This window comes from Pristiophorus japonicus, chromosome 32 (assembly GCF_044704955.1).
Source record: "Pristiophorus japonicus isolate sPriJap1 chromosome 32, sPriJap1.hap1, whole genome shotgun sequence".
NCBI lineage: Eukaryota > Metazoa > Chordata > Chondrichthyes > Pristiophoridae > Pristiophorus > Pristiophorus japonicus.
The window spans coordinates 11,262,948-11,280,667 of NC_092008.1; the positions used below are offsets into that span (position 1 = coordinate 11,262,948).

The following is a 17,720-nucleotide window of genomic DNA, read 5'->3' on the forward strand; positions in this document are numbered from 1 at the left end:
TGGCAGTGCTTAATGGTACTTAGTTCAATGCGAGGAGTCTAGTGAATAAGGCAGATGAGCAGAGGGCACAGATAGACATGTGGAAGTATGATAGCATAGCTATTACTGAAACATGGCTGAAAGAAGGGCAAGAATGGCAGCTCAACATTCCTGGTGACAGGGTTTTCGGACAGGATAGAGAGGGAGATAAAAAAGGTGCTGGGTTTACAAAATTGGTTAAACGAACCATTACAGCGGTGAGGAGCAATGATACGTTAGAAGGATCATCAAATCAGGCCATATGAGTTGAACTGAAGAACAAAAAAGGGGCGATCACACTGCTGGGAGTGTACTATAAATCCCCAAATAGTCAGAGGGAGATGGAAGAACAAATATGTTGGCACATTTCTGAGAAGTGCAAAAACAATGGGACAGTAATAATCGGGGATTTCAGCAACCCGACCATTAACTGGGATAGAATCAGTGTAAAAGGTATAGAGGGTGCAGAATTTTAAAAATGCATTTATTGGAGAACTTTTTTCGCCAGTATGTAGCAAGCCCAACAAGAGAGAGGGTGGTTCTGGACTGAATTTTAGGGAATGAAGCTGGGCAGGTGGAAGGGGTATCAGTGGGGGGAGCATTTTGGTGATAGTGATCATAATTCAGTTCGATTTAACGAAGTTATGGCAAAGGACAAGGATAAGTCAGGAATAAAACTTCTCAATTGGGGAAAGGCCAATTTTACTAAACTGAGGTGTGATTTAGCAAATTTGGACTGGAAACAGCTACGAACGTAAATCAGCATCAGAGCAGTGGGAAGCATTCAAGGAGGAGATAGTGAGGTCCAGAGCAAGTATGTTCCAAAAAAGGGGGCAACTCCCAAATCTAGAGGGCCCTGAAATGTCAAGAGACATACAGGGTAGGATAAGGCAAAAAAGGGTAGTTTTTGTCAGATACCGAGAGCTCAATACTACAGAAAGCCGAGAGGAGTATAGAAAGTGCAGGGGTGAAATTAAAAAAGAAAATAAGGAAAGCAAAGAGAGGGCATGAAAAAATATTGGCAAGTAAAGTCAAGGAAAACCTAAAGATGTTTTATAAATAAATAAAGAGCAAGTGAATAACTAAACAAAGAGTAGGGCTTATTAGAGACCAAAAAGAAAGTTTGTGAGGAGGCGGAAGACATGGGTAAGGTTCTTGATGAATACTTTGCGTCAGTCTTCATAAAAGAGAGGGACAATGCAGACATTGCAGTTAAGGAGGAAGAGTGTGAAATATTAGATGTGATAAACATAGTGAGAGGGGAAGTATTAAGGGGTTTAGCATCTTTGAAAGTAGATAATTCACCAGGCCCGGATGAAATGTATTCCAGGCTGTTAAGAGAAGCAAGAAAGGAAATAGCAGAGGCTCTGACCATCATTTTTCAATCCTCTCTTGCTACAGGTGTGGTACCGGAGGACTGCTAATGTTGTAGGGTTGTTTAAAAAGGGAGAAAGGGATAGACCGAGTAATTACAGGCCAGTCAGCCTTACCTCGGTGGTGGGCAAATTGTTGGAAAAAATTCTGAGGGACAGGATAAATCGTCATTTCAAAAGGCACAGATTAATCAAGGCCAGTCAGCATGGATTTGTTAAGGGAAGGTCGTGTCTGACTAACTTGATTGAATTTTTTGAGGAGCGAACAAGGAGGGTTGAAGAAGGTAGTGCTTTTGATTTTAGCAAAGTTTTTGACAATATTCCATATGGCAGATTGGTCAGAAAGGTAAAAGCCCATGGGATCCAAAGGAAAGTGGCAAGTTGGATCCAAAATTGGCTCAGTAGCAGGAAGTAAAGAGTAATGGTCGATGGATGTTTTAGTGACGGGAAGGATGTTTCCAATCGGGTTCTGCAGGACACAGTACTGGGTCCCTTGCTTTTTGTGGTATCCATCAATGATTTAAACTTCAATGTAGGGGGCATGATTAAGAAGTTTGCAGATGATACAAAAATTTTACATGTGGTTGATAGTGAAGAAGAATGCTGTAGACTGCAGGAAGATATAGAATCATAGTAATTTACAGCACGAAAGGAGATTATTTTGGCCCATCGTGTCCGCGCCGGCCGACCAAGAGCAATCCAACCTAATCCCACTTTTCAGCTCTAGGTCCGTAGCCCTGTAGGTTACGGCACTTCAAGTGTACATCCATTTTTAAATGTGGTGAGTGTTTCTGCCTCTATCACCCTTTCAGGCAGTGAGTTCCAGACTCCCACCACCATCTGGGTGAAGAAATTTCCCCTCAAAACCTCACGCAATTACTTTAAACATATGCCCCCTGGTTGTTGACCCCGCTGACAAGGGAAACAGGTCCTTCCTGTCCACTCTACTCAGACCGCTCATAATTTTATACACCTCAATAAGGTCTCCTCTCAGCCTCCTCTGTTCCAAGCAAAACAGACCCAGCATCTCCAATTTTTCCTTATAGCCAAAATTCTCCAGTCCAGGCAACATCCTGGTAAATCTCCTGTGCACCCTTTCCAGTGCAATCACATCCTTCCTGTAATGCGGTGACCAGAACTGCACGCAGTACTCCAGCTGTGACCTAACCAATGTTTTATACAGTTCGAGCATAACCTCTCTGCTCTTGTATTCTATGCCGCGACTAATAAAGGCAAGTATTCCATATGCCTCCTTAACTACCTTATCTAACTGGCCTGCTACCTTCAGGGATCTGTGGACCTGCACTCCACGGTCCTTTTGTTCATCTTTACTTTTCAGTGTCGTATCATTTAATGTGTATTCCCTCGCCTTGTTAGACCTCCCCAAATACATTACCTCAAGCTTATCCAGATTGAATTCCATTTGCCACTGTTCTGCCCACCTGACCAGTTCATTGATATCTTCCTGCAGTCTGCAGCTTTCTTCTTCATTATCAACCAGTCTACTTTAATGTCATCTGCAAACTTCTTAATCATGCCCTCAACATTCAAGTCCAAGTCATTGATAAATACCACAAAAAGCACGGGACCCAGCACTGAGCCCTGCGGAACCCCACTCGATACAGCCTTCCAGTCACAAAAACACCCATCAACCATTACCCTTTGCTTCCTGCCTCTGAGCCAATTTTGGATCCAACTTGCCACTTTGCCCTGGATCCCATGGGCTTTTACTTTCAAGACCAGTCTGCCTGTGGGAATTTATCAAAAGCTTTGCTAAAATCCATATAAACTACATCGTACTCACTGCCCTCATCGACCCTGCTGGTTACCTCCGCGAAAAATTCAATCAAGTTAGTCAGACACGACCTTCCCTTAACAAATCCATGTTGACTGTCCTCGATTAATCCATGTCTTTCCAAATGAAAATGTATCCTGTCCCTCAGGACTTTTTCCAATAATTTTCCCACCACTGAGGTTAGGCTGATTGGCCTGTAATTACCCAGTCTATCCCTTTTTAAACAAAGGTACAACATTAGCAGTCCTCCAGTCCTCTGACACCACACCTGTAGCCAGAAACATAGAAACATAGAAAATAGGTGCAGGAGCAGGCCATTCAGCCCTTCTAGCCTGCACCGCCATTCAACGAGTTCATGGCTGAACATGAAACTTCAGTACCCACTTCCTGCTTTCACGCCATACCCCTTGATCCCCCGAGTAGTAAGGACTTCATCTAACTCCCTTTTGAATATATTTAGTGAATTGGCCTCAACTACTTCCTGTGGTAGAGAATTCCACAGGTTCACCACTCTCTGGGTGAAGAAGTTTCTCCTTATCTCGGTCCTAAATGGCTTACCCCTTATCCTTAGACTGTGACCCCTGGTTCTGGACTTCCCCAACATTGGGAACATTCTTCCTGCATCCAACCTGTCCAAACCCGTCAGAATTTTAAACGTTTCTATGAGGTCCCCTCTCACTCTTCTGAACTCCAGTGAATACAAGCCCAGTTGATTCAGTCTTTCTTGATAGGTCAGTCCCACCATCCCGGGAATCAGTCTGGTGAATCTTCGCTGCACTCCCTCAACAGCAAGTATGTCCTTCCTCAAGTTAGGAAAATGATTGGAAAATGATGGTCAGAGCCTCTGCTATTTCCTCCTTTGCTTCTTTTAACAGCCTGGGATACATTTCATCCGGGCCTGGAGATTTATCCACTTTCAAAGCTGCTAAGCCCCCTAATACTTCCTCTCTCATTATGATTATCTCGTCTAATATTTCACACTCCTCCTCCCTCATTGCAAAGTCTGCATCACCCCTCTCTTTTGTGAAAACAGAGTATTCATTAAGAATCATACCCACGTCTTCTGCCTCCACACACTGATTTCCTTTATGGTCTCTAATAGGCCCCACTCTTTCTCTAATTATCCTCGCTCTTAATGTATTTATAAAACATCCTTGTGTTTTCCCTGATATTACTTGCCAACATTCTTTCATGCTCTCCCTTTGCTTTCATGATATCCTTTTTAATTACACCTTATGACTTCGTATACTCGACAGTTTCTGCAGTATTGAGTTCTTGGTATCCGTCATACGATTCCCTTTTTTTCTTTATCGTACCCTGTATGTCCCTTAACATCCAGGGGTCTCGCTATTTGTTAGTGCCACCTTTTTTTTAAAAAAGGGAACATATTTGCTCTGTACCCTCAGGATCTCCTCCTTGAATGCCTCCCACGGCTCTGACACTGATTTACCACCAAGTAGCCGCTTCCAGTCCACTTTGGCCAAATCCCATCTCAGCTCAGCAAAATTGGCTTTAAACCAATTGAGAACTTTTATTCCGGGTCCCCCTTTGTCCTTTTCCATAACTACCCTAAATCTTACTGAATTATGATCACTAGCACCAAAATGCTCTCCCACTGATACACCTTCCACCTGCCCCTCTTCATTCCCCAAAATCAAATCCAGAACCAACCCCTCCCTTGTTGGGCTTGTTACATACTGGCTAAAGCAGTTCTCCTCAATGCATTTTAGGAATTCTGCACCCTCTGTACCATTCACACTACTTTTTTCCCAGTTGATATTAGGGTAGCTGAAATCCCTCTCTTACAGCTCTATAGTTTTTGCACTTTGCAGCAATTTGCCCAAATATTTATTCTTCTATCTCCCTGTGACTGTTTGGGGGTCTATAGTACACTCCCAGTAGTGTGATCGCTCCTTTTTTGTTCTTCAATTAAACCCACATGGCCTCATTTGATGATCCCTCTATCAGATCAACCGTTCTCACAGCTGTAATTGTTTCTTTAATTAACACTGCAACCCCCCTCTCCTTTTTTACCCCGCTCTGTGTCCCGTCTGAAAACCCGGTAACTGGCAATGTTGAGCAGCCATACCTGCCCTTCTATCAATGGACTGATCAGGTGGGCAGGAAAGTGGAAAATGGAATTCAATCGGGATAAGTATGAGGTAATGCATTTGGGGAGGCCTAACAAGGCAAAGGAATACACAATAAATGATAAGATACTGAAGTGTAGAGGAACAGAGGGACCTTGGAGTGCATGTGAGGTACCGCAAGGTTCAGTGCTGGATCCCCAGCTATTTACAATATACATTAATGATTTGGACGAAGGAATTGAATGTAATATCTCCAAGTTTGCAGATGACACTAAGCTGGGTGGCAGTGTGAGCTGTGAAGAGGATGCTAAGAGGCTGCAGGGTGATTTGGACAGGTTAGGTGAGTGGACAAATGCATGGCAGATGCAGTATAATATAGATAAATGTGAGGTTATCCACTTTTGGTGGCAAAAACAGAGAGGCAGAATATTATCTGAATAGTGACAGATTAGGAAAAGGGGAGGTGCAATGAGACCTGGTGTCATGGTACATCAGTCATTGAAAGTTGGCATGCAGGTACAGCAGGCAGTGAAGAAGGCAAATGGCATGTTGGCCTTCATAGCAAGAGGAGCAGGGAGGTCTTACTGCAGTTGTACAGTGCCTTGGTTAGGCCACACCTTGAATATTGTGTTCAGTTTTGGTCCGCTAATCTGAGGAAGGACATTCTTGCTATTGAGGGAGTGCAGTGAAGGTTCACCAGACTGATTCCCGGGATGGCAGGACTGACATATGAAGAAAGACTGGATCGACTAGGCTTATATTCACTGGAATTTAGAAGAATGAGAGGGGATCTCATAGAAACATATAAAATTCTGACAGGATTGGACAGGTTAGATGCAGGAAGAATGTTCCCATTGTTGGGGAAGTCCAGAAACAGAGGTCACAGTCTAAGGATAAGGGTTAAGCCATTTAGGACTGAGATGAGGAGAAACTTCTTCACTCAGAGAATTGTGAACCTGTGGAATTCTCTACCATAGAAAGTTGTTGAGGCCAGTTCGTTAAATATATTCAAAAGGGAGTTAGATGTGGCCCTTACGGCTAAAGGGATCAAAGGGTATGGAGAGAAAGCAGGAAAGGGGTACTGAGGGAATGATCAGCCATGATCATATTGAATGGTGGTGCAGGCTCGAAGGGCCAAATGACCTACTCCTGCACCTATTTTCTATGTCCCCTCAGCATCCTCTGTTCCAAAGAATGCAATCCCAGCCTATCCAATCTGTCCCTAAAGGTAGCAGGACAGGTCGATAAGGTGGTTAAGAAAGCATAAGGGATACTTCCCTTTATTAGCCGAGGCATGAAATACCAGAGCAGGGAGGCTATGATTCAACTGTATAAAACACTAATTAGGCCACAGTTACAGTACCGTGTACAGTTCTGGTCACCACATTACAGAAAAGATGTGATTGCACTGGAGAAGGTACAGAGATTTACAATGAAGTTGCCGGGACTGGAGAATTTTAGCTATGAGGACAGATTGGATAGGCTGGGATTGCATTCTTTGGAACAGAGGATGCTGAGGGGAGACTTGATTGAAGTGTATAAAATTATGAGGGGCTTAGATAGAGTGGGTAGGAAGGACCTGGTTCCCTTAGCGAGAGGTGAATAACCAGGGGACACAGATTTAAAGTAATTGGTAGAAGGATTAGAGGGGAGATCAGGAGAACTTTTTTCATTCAGAGGGTGATGGGGGGTCTGGGACTCCTTGCCTGAAAGGGTGGTAGAGGCAGAAACGATCATTGCATTTAAAAAGTACTTGGATACGCACTCAATGTGCTGTAACCTACAGGCCTACGGACCAGCAGCTGGAAAATGGGATTAGGCTGGATAGCTTTTTTCGGCTGGCACAGACATGATGGGTCGAATGGCCTCCCAAGCCATAAATTTGTATGATTCTATGTTAAGAACAGAGGGAGACCATTCAGCCCCTCAAGCCTGTGACCCATTCAATTTGATCATGATTGATCTGTATCTCAATTCCATTTACTCGCTCCAGATCCAGATTCCTCAATACCGTTACCTAACAAAAATCTATTGATCTCAGTCTTGCAAGCTCCAATTGTCCCAGCATTCACAGCCTTTTGTGGGTTTCTTCTATCCTTTGTGTGAAAAAGTGCTCCCTGACATCACCCCTGAGCGGTCTAGCTCTAATTTTAAGATTATATCCGCCTTGTGCTTGATTCTCCCAACAGAGGAAATAGTTTCACTGGATCTACTCTATCAAATCCTTTTTAAATAGATCAGTCCTCAATCTTCTATACTCAAGGCGATACAAGCCATGTTTATGCAACCTGTCCTCATAATTTAACCCTTTAAATCCCTGTATCAGTCTGAAAAACTCGCTTGCTCCAACTAACTCTACCTCTCTGCTTCCCATAATGCTTTATATTTTGCTATTTTTCTGTAAAAAGTATCAAATCAAAAGTATATTAAAATGTCAGAATGCATGTCTTTAAAATGGGGATTGAATTGTATCTGCAGGTCCTGCTCCAATTGTGCCCCACCCTCCAACACGGTTTCACCTGGAGACTGCACTTGGTCTTGCCTCCCCGTATCAAATACCATGGAAAATTGACGAGTATATTGAAGAAATTAAAAAAATGTGACCCAGGTAACTCCCAGCCCTGCACACATATAACCTCCCAGCCGACTATTGGAAGAGGAAGTTGTCCCGGTGTTCTGGGGCCAACATCTCTCCCGCAACCAGCAGCACCAAACAAACTGCTCATTCACCATGTTGCTGTTTGTGGGATCTTGCTGTGCGCACATTGCCTGCCGCGTTTACCTACTTAACGGTGATGGCACTGCTTTGGTTGTGAAGCACTGGAGGACAGACTGAGGGCCTGATAGGACCACATATTAATGACGGGTAAACACTACTCAATCTGCTGTCTGCAGGGAGACTGTACAGGTGTACGGTGCAGGAGCTGGTGGGACTCGCAACATCTCCGGAACCAGCAAGTTCCACGTGGACCTGGAATCGGAGCTGGCTGGTCTTCACCAAAAGGATGCCGCACTTCTCTTCTCGTCCTGCTATGTGGCTAATGACTCGACTCTCTTCACTCTGGCCAAGCTGCTTCCAGGTAAATGACAAGGAACAGAACTGCTGCTTGGGGAAGAGAGGGGCTAGAGAGGGAGAGACAGAGAGAGGGAGGGGAGAAAGTGGGTCAGAGAGGGAGAGAGAGGGTAGGGAGGGAGAGAGAGAGAGAGAGGGAGAGAGACAGTGAGGGGAAGGGAGAGAGTGGATCAGAGAGTGAGAGAAGGGGAGAGAGAGAGGGAGAGAGACAGTGAGGGGAAGGGAGAGAGAGAGGGAGAGAGAGAGTGAGAGGAATGGAGAGAGCGAGAGAGGGAGACAGACAGTGAGGGGAAGGGAGAAAGTGGGTCAGAGAGTGAGAGAGGGGGGGACACAGCAAGGGAGAGAGACAGAGAGGAGAGAGAGGGGGGACACAGTAAGGAGGAGACAGTGAGGAGAGGGGAGAAGAGGGGGGACACAGTAAGAGGGAGAGATAGTGAGGAGAGAGACATAGTGAGATAAAGCAAGAGAAATAGCGTGACAGATAGGCAGACAGAAAGAGAGACACAGAAAAATAGAGAGAAAACGATGGGGACAGAGAGCAACAGACAGAGAAAGACACAGACACAGAGACAGGGAGAGAGACAGAAAAAGAGAGAGAGAGAGACAGCGATGGAAACAGAGAAAGAGAGCAACCCAGACAGAGAAAGACGCAGTGACAGGAAGACAAAAACAGTGTTGCCAATGAATCTTGATGTCCTGTTTGTTTGAAGTGTGACACCTAACTCCATAGCAAGCAAATGGTAAAGAAACGGTTTGAATCCCACAGCCTGTGAGATTTACTCTGATGCTGGGAATCATGCGTCCATGATTCAGGGGATCAGGAATAGCGGAGTCCCGAAGTTTGTCTTCCGGCACAATGACGTCGAACACCTGGAGCAGCTCCTGAGGGAGTCGGACCCAAAGACTCCTAAAATTGTCGCATTTGAGACGGTGCATTCGATGGACGGTAAGGAGTTAGACACAATGTCAATGTCCCAGCCTCAGAGATCACGGTGCAAGGAGAGGAGGAGGGAGCCCAGTATCAGCTTCAATCAGTTAAATGTGGGACAGAAACATTTCATTCAGGTTTGCTATATTTCGTCCAGAAAGTAATATTTTGGGATACAGTTGAGACATGTGGTAACAAGCATGCTTGGGACGAACAGGTGACTTTGGAGCTATGGGGCGGTAAAGTATGCGCCCCAGTCAGCAGAATTCATCAGCTGGGCCTCGAGTGTGGGGCGGACTGCTAAGGGAGGCATTGCACACCTCTCTTAGAGTGCTAGGCCAGCTGAGCAAGCGAAAATCCCAAGCTAAACAGCTGGCCTCGGAGCACTCCAAGAGAGGCCTGGGGCGGGGGGGGGGGCTAAAACCCGAAAAAAAACACCAAAAACATTCCCAATAAGTAACTCACGCCACAACATAAATCGCAAAAAATAAAAATAAAAAACACTCACTTACCTGTGGTCGAATTGCTGACCTCAGTGCAGCCGCTACAGCTTGAACCGCCCACTTTCACAGGCGGCCCCAGCACCGCGCGCTACCGATCGGACGGACGGCAGCCAAAAATTGAGTCGGTGTCACAACCAGAGGCATTGCACACCGGTTTGCCTCTTCCAGACGGTAATGCTCCGCGCCCCACCGAAACTGGCACCGAAAGTCCCGGCGGGGCGCTGGAAGCTGGTCACCCGCCCGGAAGAGCTTACCGCCACCATTGCCGACCCTCCGGGGTGCTAATAGGGGCGGCAGAAGGTGGAAAATCCAGCCAATGGTTTGCATCACCTCATGTCAGGGTCTATCGACTAACTGATAGAAATGAGTCTACAATAGAAAGCTGGAGTACTGTGTCCGATTCTGGGCACCACACTTTAGGAAGGATGTGAAGGCTTTTGGGACGGTTCCAGGGATGAGGGAATGCAGTTACGTGGATAGACTGGAGAAGTTGGGGTTGTTCTCCTTAGAGCAGGGAAGGCTAAGAGGAGATTTGATAGATGTTCAAAATCATGAAAGGTTTTGATAGAGTAAATAAAGAGAGAGACTGTTTCCAATGGCTGCAGGGTCGATAACTGGACGGCACAGATTTAAGGCGACTGGCAAAAGAAGCAGGGACGATATGAGGAACAACTTAATGCAACTAATGGTTAGGAGATGGAATGTACTACCTGATAGGGTGGTGGATACAGATTCAATAGCTGCCTTCAAAAGGGAATTGGAGAAAAAATTACAGGGATATGGGGAAAGAGCGAGGAAGTGCAACTAACTGGATGGCTCGTCGAAAGAGCCGGCACAGACTCAATGGGCTGAATGGTCTCCTTCTGTGCTGTACTAGTCTGTGAAATTGATTGCCATGAATAGTCAACAGTTCCATTATCATCCTCTAGCAATTCCCATGGTTAGATCTAAACTTTTCCCTCGAAATCCCACTTTGGAAGGGGTGGAATTTTACAAGTTCTCCTTTCTGAATTGAGGGGCCTTGCTCAGCGGTGGCAAAAATGAGAGATTTGGGCATGATGCTCACTGTTATTATGGTCAGAAAGTCGTGCCGAATTTCCAGTTTGCCATGCCAGGTTGGGAGGGTCCAAAACTCCTCAAAATCAACCCCTCAATAATCCAAGTCAGATTGAAAGGAACAATGCACATTTATGTAGCGCCTTTCATGACATCCCAAGGCGCTTCACAGCCAATTAATTATTTTTTGAAGTGCAGTCAATGTAGAAATATAAGGAAATGTAGCAGGCAATTTGCGCACGGGATATCATAAACAGTAATGAGATGGATGGGCAGGTAATTAATTTAAAAGTGGTGTTGGTTCTCAGAGGTATGTTGGCCCCAAGGGCACTGGGAGAACTCCCCTTTTTTTCTTCCAATAGTGGCTGTGGGGTCTTTAACATCCAACTCAACAGGCAAACTTGGTTTAACATCTCATCTGAAAGACGGCACCTCCGAAAGCACAGCATTCCCTCAGTACAACACTGGGAGTCAGCCTAGATTAAATGGCAAAGGCCTCGCTCTCTCTCTCCCATTGTCTTCAGAAAAGCTGAGCTACGGGGAGAGGGGAGGGGAAAATCTGCCCAGGGTCCCTACTGTCAGTTGCAGTCAACTGCCTCTTGCCAGAGAGATGGGCGAGCAGACCTGGGCTGTGGCCAACACTCATTGTCTGAAGGTGCGGGGGGCATTGGCGGCCAGTCCTATAATTGGCCTCAGTGTCCGAATAAGGGGGGGGTGGTTATCAACTATTGCTGATGCTCCTAATCTGGTAACAATGTGTATGGATATGAGGGAGGATGGTGTGCAGTCAGGGTGGCAAAGAAACACTAACTTTTCACAGAGATGATGGAGGTCTGCCCTGCTCTTTACCGATTTATTCAGCAAGATACTGATCACTCATTGTCTAACTGTACAGTCACTGTATATTCAGGGTAAGGGTCACTCATTGTCTAACTGTACAGTCACTGTATATTCAGGGTAAGGGTCACTCATTGTCTAACTGTACAGTCACTGTATATTCAGGGTAAGGGTCACTCATTGTCTAACTGTACAGTCACTGTATATTCAGGGTAAGGGTCACTCATTGCCTAACTGTACAGTCACTGTATATTCAGGGTAAGGGTCACTCATTGTCTAACTGTACAGTCACTGTATATTCAGGGTAAGGGTCACTCATTGTCTAACTGTACAGTCACTGTATATTCAGGGTAAGGGTCACTCATTGTCTAACTGTACAGTCACTGTATATTCAGGGTAAGGGTCACTCATTTTCTAACTGTACAGTCACTGTATATTCAGGGTAAGGGTCATTGTCTAACTGTACAGTCACTGTATATTCAGGGTAAGGGTCACTCATTGTCTAACTGTACAGTCACTGTATATTCAGGGTAAGGGTCATAAGAAAGACTTGACTTGCATTTATAATAGCACCTTTCATGACTTCAGGATATTGCAAAGCCCTTTTCAGCCAATTAAGTATTTTTGAAGTTGAGTCACTGTTGTAATGTAGGAAATGTAATTGACTGTATAACTGAAGAGTCAGTTTATTCAGGGTAAGGGTCACTCACTGTGTAACTGTACAAGTGTTACTGTTTATTCAGGGTAAGGGTCACTCACTAACTGTACAGAGTCACTGTTTATTCACAGTAAGGGTCACTCACTGTGTAACTGTACAGAGTCACTGTTTATTCAGAGTAAGGGTCACTCACTGTGTAACTGTAGAGAGTCACTGGTTATTCAGGGTAAGGGTCACTCACTGTGTAACTGTACAGAGTCACTGTTTATTCAGAGTAAGGGTCACTCACTGTGTAACTGTAGAGAGTCACTGTTTATTCAGAGTAAGGGTCACTCACTGTGTAACTGTACGGAGTCACTGTTTATTCAGAGTCAGGGTCACTCACTGTGTAACTGTACAGAGTCACTGTTTATTCAGAGTAAGGGTCACTCACTGTGTAACTGTAGAGAGTCACTGTTTATTCAGAGTAAGCGTCACTCACTGTGTAACTGTACAGAGTCACTGTTTATTCAGAGTAAGGGTCACTCACTGTGTAACTGTACAGAGTCACTGTTTATTCAGGATAAGGATCACTCACTGTGTAACTGTTTGAAACCAGTCATTAAACTGTCCTCTTCCTGTTGTCCAGGTGGTATCTGTCCATTGGAGGAGATGTGTGATGTCGCTCACAAATATGGCGCCATCACTTTTGTCGATGAGGTGCACGCTGTGGGACTGTATGGAACGCACGGAGCCGGGATCGGAGAGCAGGATGGTATCATGCACAAACTGGACATCATATCGGGAACACTCGGTGAGTCAGTGTCACAGTTGTTCTTTGCCCACTGTTGAGGACCAGAGCTTTTTTGTTAGGGGAGAAGCACAAAGCAGACTAAGGTGGGATTTGAGTGCATGTGCGTAAATGCACGGAGTGTGGTAAATAAAGTTGGCGATCTGCCGGTACTCGTGGACACATAGGATCACGATACAGCAGTAATAACGAAGATCTGGCTCAAACAAGGGGAGGATTGGGAACTTAATATTCCTGGCTACAGGGTATTTAGGAAAGATACGGAAGGAAGAAAAGGAAAAGGGGCGGTAGTTAGAGCACTGGAAAGGGATCATATACTTGAGGGTTAAAAAACAGAATCTATTTCGATAGAATTAAGGAACAGAGTTATTATGCTGCTGGGTGTATACTATAGGCCTTCAAACAGTGGGAAGTAGAGGAGCAGAGTTCAGAAAGACACAAGAACTTAAATGAAAGCCAGCATGTTAATGGCAAATCATGTTGCACTAATTGGATTCGAGTTCTTTGATGAAGTAACGGAGATGGTGGATGAGGATAATGCAGCTGATGTTGTGTATGTGGACTTTCAAAAGGTGTTTGAAAAAGTACCAAATTACAACTTGTTCGTAAGAAGTTCGAGATTAAAGGGGCAGTGGCAGGGTGGATACACTGGCTAAGGGACAGAAAGCAGAGAGTGGTGAACGGTTGTTTTTCAGACTGGAGGAAGATATACAGTGGTGTTCCTCAGGGGTCAGTGTTAGCACCATTGATATTTTCATATATATTAATGACCTGGACTTGGGTATACAGGGCATAATTTCAAAGTTCGCAGATAACACAAAACTCAAAAATGTAGTAAACAGTGAGGAGGATGGTAACAGACTTCAGGAGGACATAGCAGACACATGGCAGATGAAACTTAACTTAGAGCAGTGTGAAGTGATGCATTTTTGTTGGAAGAATGAGGAGAGGCAGTAGAAACTAAATGGTACAATTTTAAAGGGGGTTCAGGAACAGAGCGACCTGGGGGTATACGGACACAAATCTGTGAAGGTGGCAAGGCAAGTTGAGAAGACTGCTAAAAAGCCATACGGGATCCTTGGCTTTATAAATAGAGGCACAGAGTACAAAAGCAAGGAAGTTATGCTAAACCTTTAGAACATGCTGGTTAAGCACCGCTGGAGCATTGTGTCCGATTCTGGAAGGATAACAACATAAGAAATAGGAGCAGGAGTCGGCCATTTGGCCCCTCGAGCCTGCTCCGCCATTTAATACCATTATGGCTGATCTGATCATGGACTCAGCTCCACTTCCCTGCCCACTCCCCATAACCCTTTACTCCATTATCGCTCAAAAATCTGTCTATCTCCACCTTAAATATATTCAATGACCCAGCCTCCACAGCTGTCTGGGGCAGAGAATTCCACAGATTTACAACCCTCTGAGAAGAAAAAATTCCTTCTCATCTCAGTTTTAAATGGGCGGCCCCTTATTCTAAGACTACGTCCCCTCGTTTTAGTTTCCCCTATGAGTGGAAATATCCTCTGTGCATCCACCTTGCTGAGCCCCCTCATTATCTTATATGTTTCGATAAGATCACGCCTCATTCTTCTAAATTCCAATGTGTATTGGCCCAACCTACTCAACCTTTCCTCATAAGACAACCCCCTCATCTCCGGTATCAACCGAGTGAACTTTCTCTGAACTGCCTCCAATGCAAGTATATCCTTCCTTAAATACGGAGACCAAAACTGTATGCAGTATTCCAGGTGTGACCTCACCAATACCTTGTACAGTTGTAGCACGACTTCCCTGCTTTTATACTCCATGCCCCTTGCAATAAAGGCCAACATTCCATTTGCCTTCCTGATCACTTGCTGTACCTGCATATTAACCGTTTGTGTCATAGACTTGGAGATTTACTAGAATAGTACAAGGGACATGGGACTTCAGTAATGTGGGGACACTAGAGTAGCTGGGATTGTTCTCCCTAGAGCAGAGAAGGAGAAGGAGACAGTGCAATCAGCCTCAGCATTGAGTTGGGAGGACGGAAAGGTTCCTGCTGCTGATCCGTCTCCGGTGACTCCTGCTACGTGGGCACCAGGAGAGAACAGAAGCAGTCTGGGCTGTGATGTGGTTGAATAGACTGTCGATACGCACTGTCTAGGCTCATACAGTGCTCTTCAAACCTATATTAATGGTCCACCCCCTGCCGAATGGCTAAAAATACATGTAGGAGGGAGGGAATAGCCTCCGAGAGCGAGAGATTGGCTCTGAAGGAAGTTCCTGGCGATGAAACGTGGCACTTTTTTGGTGGAACATAGGAACAGGAGTAGACCATTGAGCCTCTCGAGCCTGTTCCGCCATTCAATGAGATCATGATTTGTGACCGAACTCCATTTACCCGCCTTTACCCCATATCCCTTAATAACTTTGGTAAACAGAAATCTATCAATCTCAGACTTAAAATTCACAATTGACCCCCAGCATCAATTGCCGTTTGCTGAAGAGTTTTCCAAACTTCTACCATCCTCTTGGTGAAGAAGTGTTCCTAATTTGACCCCTGAAAGGCCTGGCTCTAATTTTTAGACTTTGCCCCGAGTCCCAGACTCCCCAACCGGCGGAAATAGTTTCTCTCGACCTACCCGATCAGTTCCCTTTAAAATCTTGAAAGCTCCGATCAAATCACCCCTTAACCGTCTAAATTCCAGGGAATACGCTAGTTTGTGTAAACTCTTCTTGTAATTTAACCCTTGGAGTTCAGGTGTCATTCTGCTAAATCTACACTGCACTCCCTCTAATATATCCTTCGTACTGTGTGGTGCCCAGTACTGGTCACAGTGCTCCAGGTGTGATCTAACCAGGGCTTTGTACAGGGTGTCTCTCAGTGCTACACGGGGTAGGGTATTTATTCCCCGAGTCATGCATGGCTGAAATTAAATGTAAAATGCTTCATCCTCTCCAGGTAAAGCCTTCGGCTGTGTGGGCGGGTACATTGCCAGCAGAGCCTCCCTCATCGATACGGTGCGATCCTATGCCGCAGGCTTCATCTTCACCACAGCACTGCCGCCGATGGTGCTGGCGGGCGCCTTGGAGTCCCTGCGCACCTTAAAGAGCGAGGAAGGTCAGGCGCTGCGACGTTCTCACCAGCGCAACGTCAAGTACATGCGGCAGCTGCTGATGGACGCAGGTCTGCCGGTCATCAATTGCCCCAGCCACATCATCCCCATACGGGTAAGTGATTGGTGTCCTCAGTAGCATATAACCTGTGACACAGTGCCAGGGTAATCTCACTGTCTAAGCAGTGACACAGGGCTGTGCCTCACTATACTTGCATTACCTGATAATTGTACCTATTAACCGAACCTTGAAGAGATCCTGTCTGCCTGACCTCAGATGCTTTTGAAATGACATCCCAGGTTGACAGGAAAGAAATGTAGTCTCAGCAGCAACAACCAAGGTCGTACAAAGGGAGCTCGACAGAGTTTGCAACAGAGCTGATCGGCAGTAAATGAGGTTGAGTACAGACAAATACAAGCCGTTGAGGATTGGGAGTAAGAGCAGGAGGCACATGTACTCTGTGGGTGGGATAGAATTTATCGGTGGAGAGGGCTGGGAGTAGAAAGAGACCCAGGGTGTCCAGGGCATTAAGTCGAGTTGCTGCTCACCATTTGCAAACTGTAAGAGGTGGTGTGAAAGTAAGTATTACCCGATCCGGGGGCATATTACACAACAGCGGAGTTCAATCCTCCAAAACTCAGTCTGATACAGCCCAGTGCCCTGGTCAGATTGCTCCGAGAATATCGCTTCCAATCACAGCATCAGAGAAACAAGGCAGAAGAACAAGGAGAACTCGATATAGACGGGCTCTACATCTGAAAGGGGCAAACTTACAGAAAGATTATTAAACAGATAAAGTAAAGCCGGGGTGATACTCTTGACAGCCGATAGCAGCAAGGAAAGAACGGCACAGGGGTCCATGGGCAATTTTAGGACAAATGTCAGGAAAAATGTTGTAACTGAAAGTGGAGAGGTTATCAGGAAGGGTGGCTGTGTTTTAGACACTTTAGCCGATGAAGAAACAGTGAGGGGTGTAGGTAATGGGAAGGTGTTATTTTGGAAGGATGAGATCAGAGAGCCATGGAATCTATTGGTTTTAACTGGTTGCTGCTTCTCCTGAAGGTGTGTGATGCTGCGAAGAACACGGAGATCAGCAACATCATGATGAGTCAACACAGCATCTACGTACAGGCCATCAACTACCCGACTGTTCCCCGGGGAGAGGAGCTCCTCAGACTTGCCCCCTCCCCACATCATGAATCCCAGATGATGAGCTACTTTGTGGGTGAGTAACAGAAATGTGACAGTGAGGTAGGGAGACCCCGGGTTCGCTTTCTGGTGAGCCGTTGATCTCGGAAGGACGTTCTTGCTATTGAGGGAGTGCAGCGAAGATTCACCAGACTGATTCCCGGGATGGCGGGACTGACATATCAAGAAAGACTGGATCAACTGGGCTTGTATTCACTGGAGTTCAGATGAATGAGAGGGGATCTCAGAAACGTTTAAAATTCTGATGGGATTGGACAGGTTAGATGCAGGAAGAATGTTCCCAATGTTGGG

General features: G+C 45.5%; 1 protein-coding gene across 4 annotated transcripts in view; it reads left to right on the forward strand.

Moving 5' to 3' along the window:
- Window positions 1–17,720, forward strand: part of LOC139240496 (5-aminolevulinate synthase, erythroid-specific, mitochondrial-like) — a 41,794-nt gene that overhangs the window by 20,378 nt on the left and 3,696 nt on the right. For all 4 annotated transcript variants that reach the window (XM_070869032.1, XM_070869030.1, XM_070869031.1 and 1 more), the window contains 5 exons: window positions 8,172–8,356; window positions 9,116–9,295; window positions 12,960–13,124; window positions 16,066–16,334; window positions 17,283–17,445. In XM_070869032.1, coding sequence (XP_070725133.1) covers window positions 8,172–8,356; window positions 9,116–9,295; window positions 12,960–13,124; window positions 16,066–16,334; window positions 17,283–17,445 — 962 coding nt within the window. The remainder of the gene's footprint in view (window positions 1–8,171; window positions 8,357–9,115; window positions 9,296–12,959; window positions 13,125–16,065; window positions 16,335–17,282; window positions 17,446–17,720) is intronic.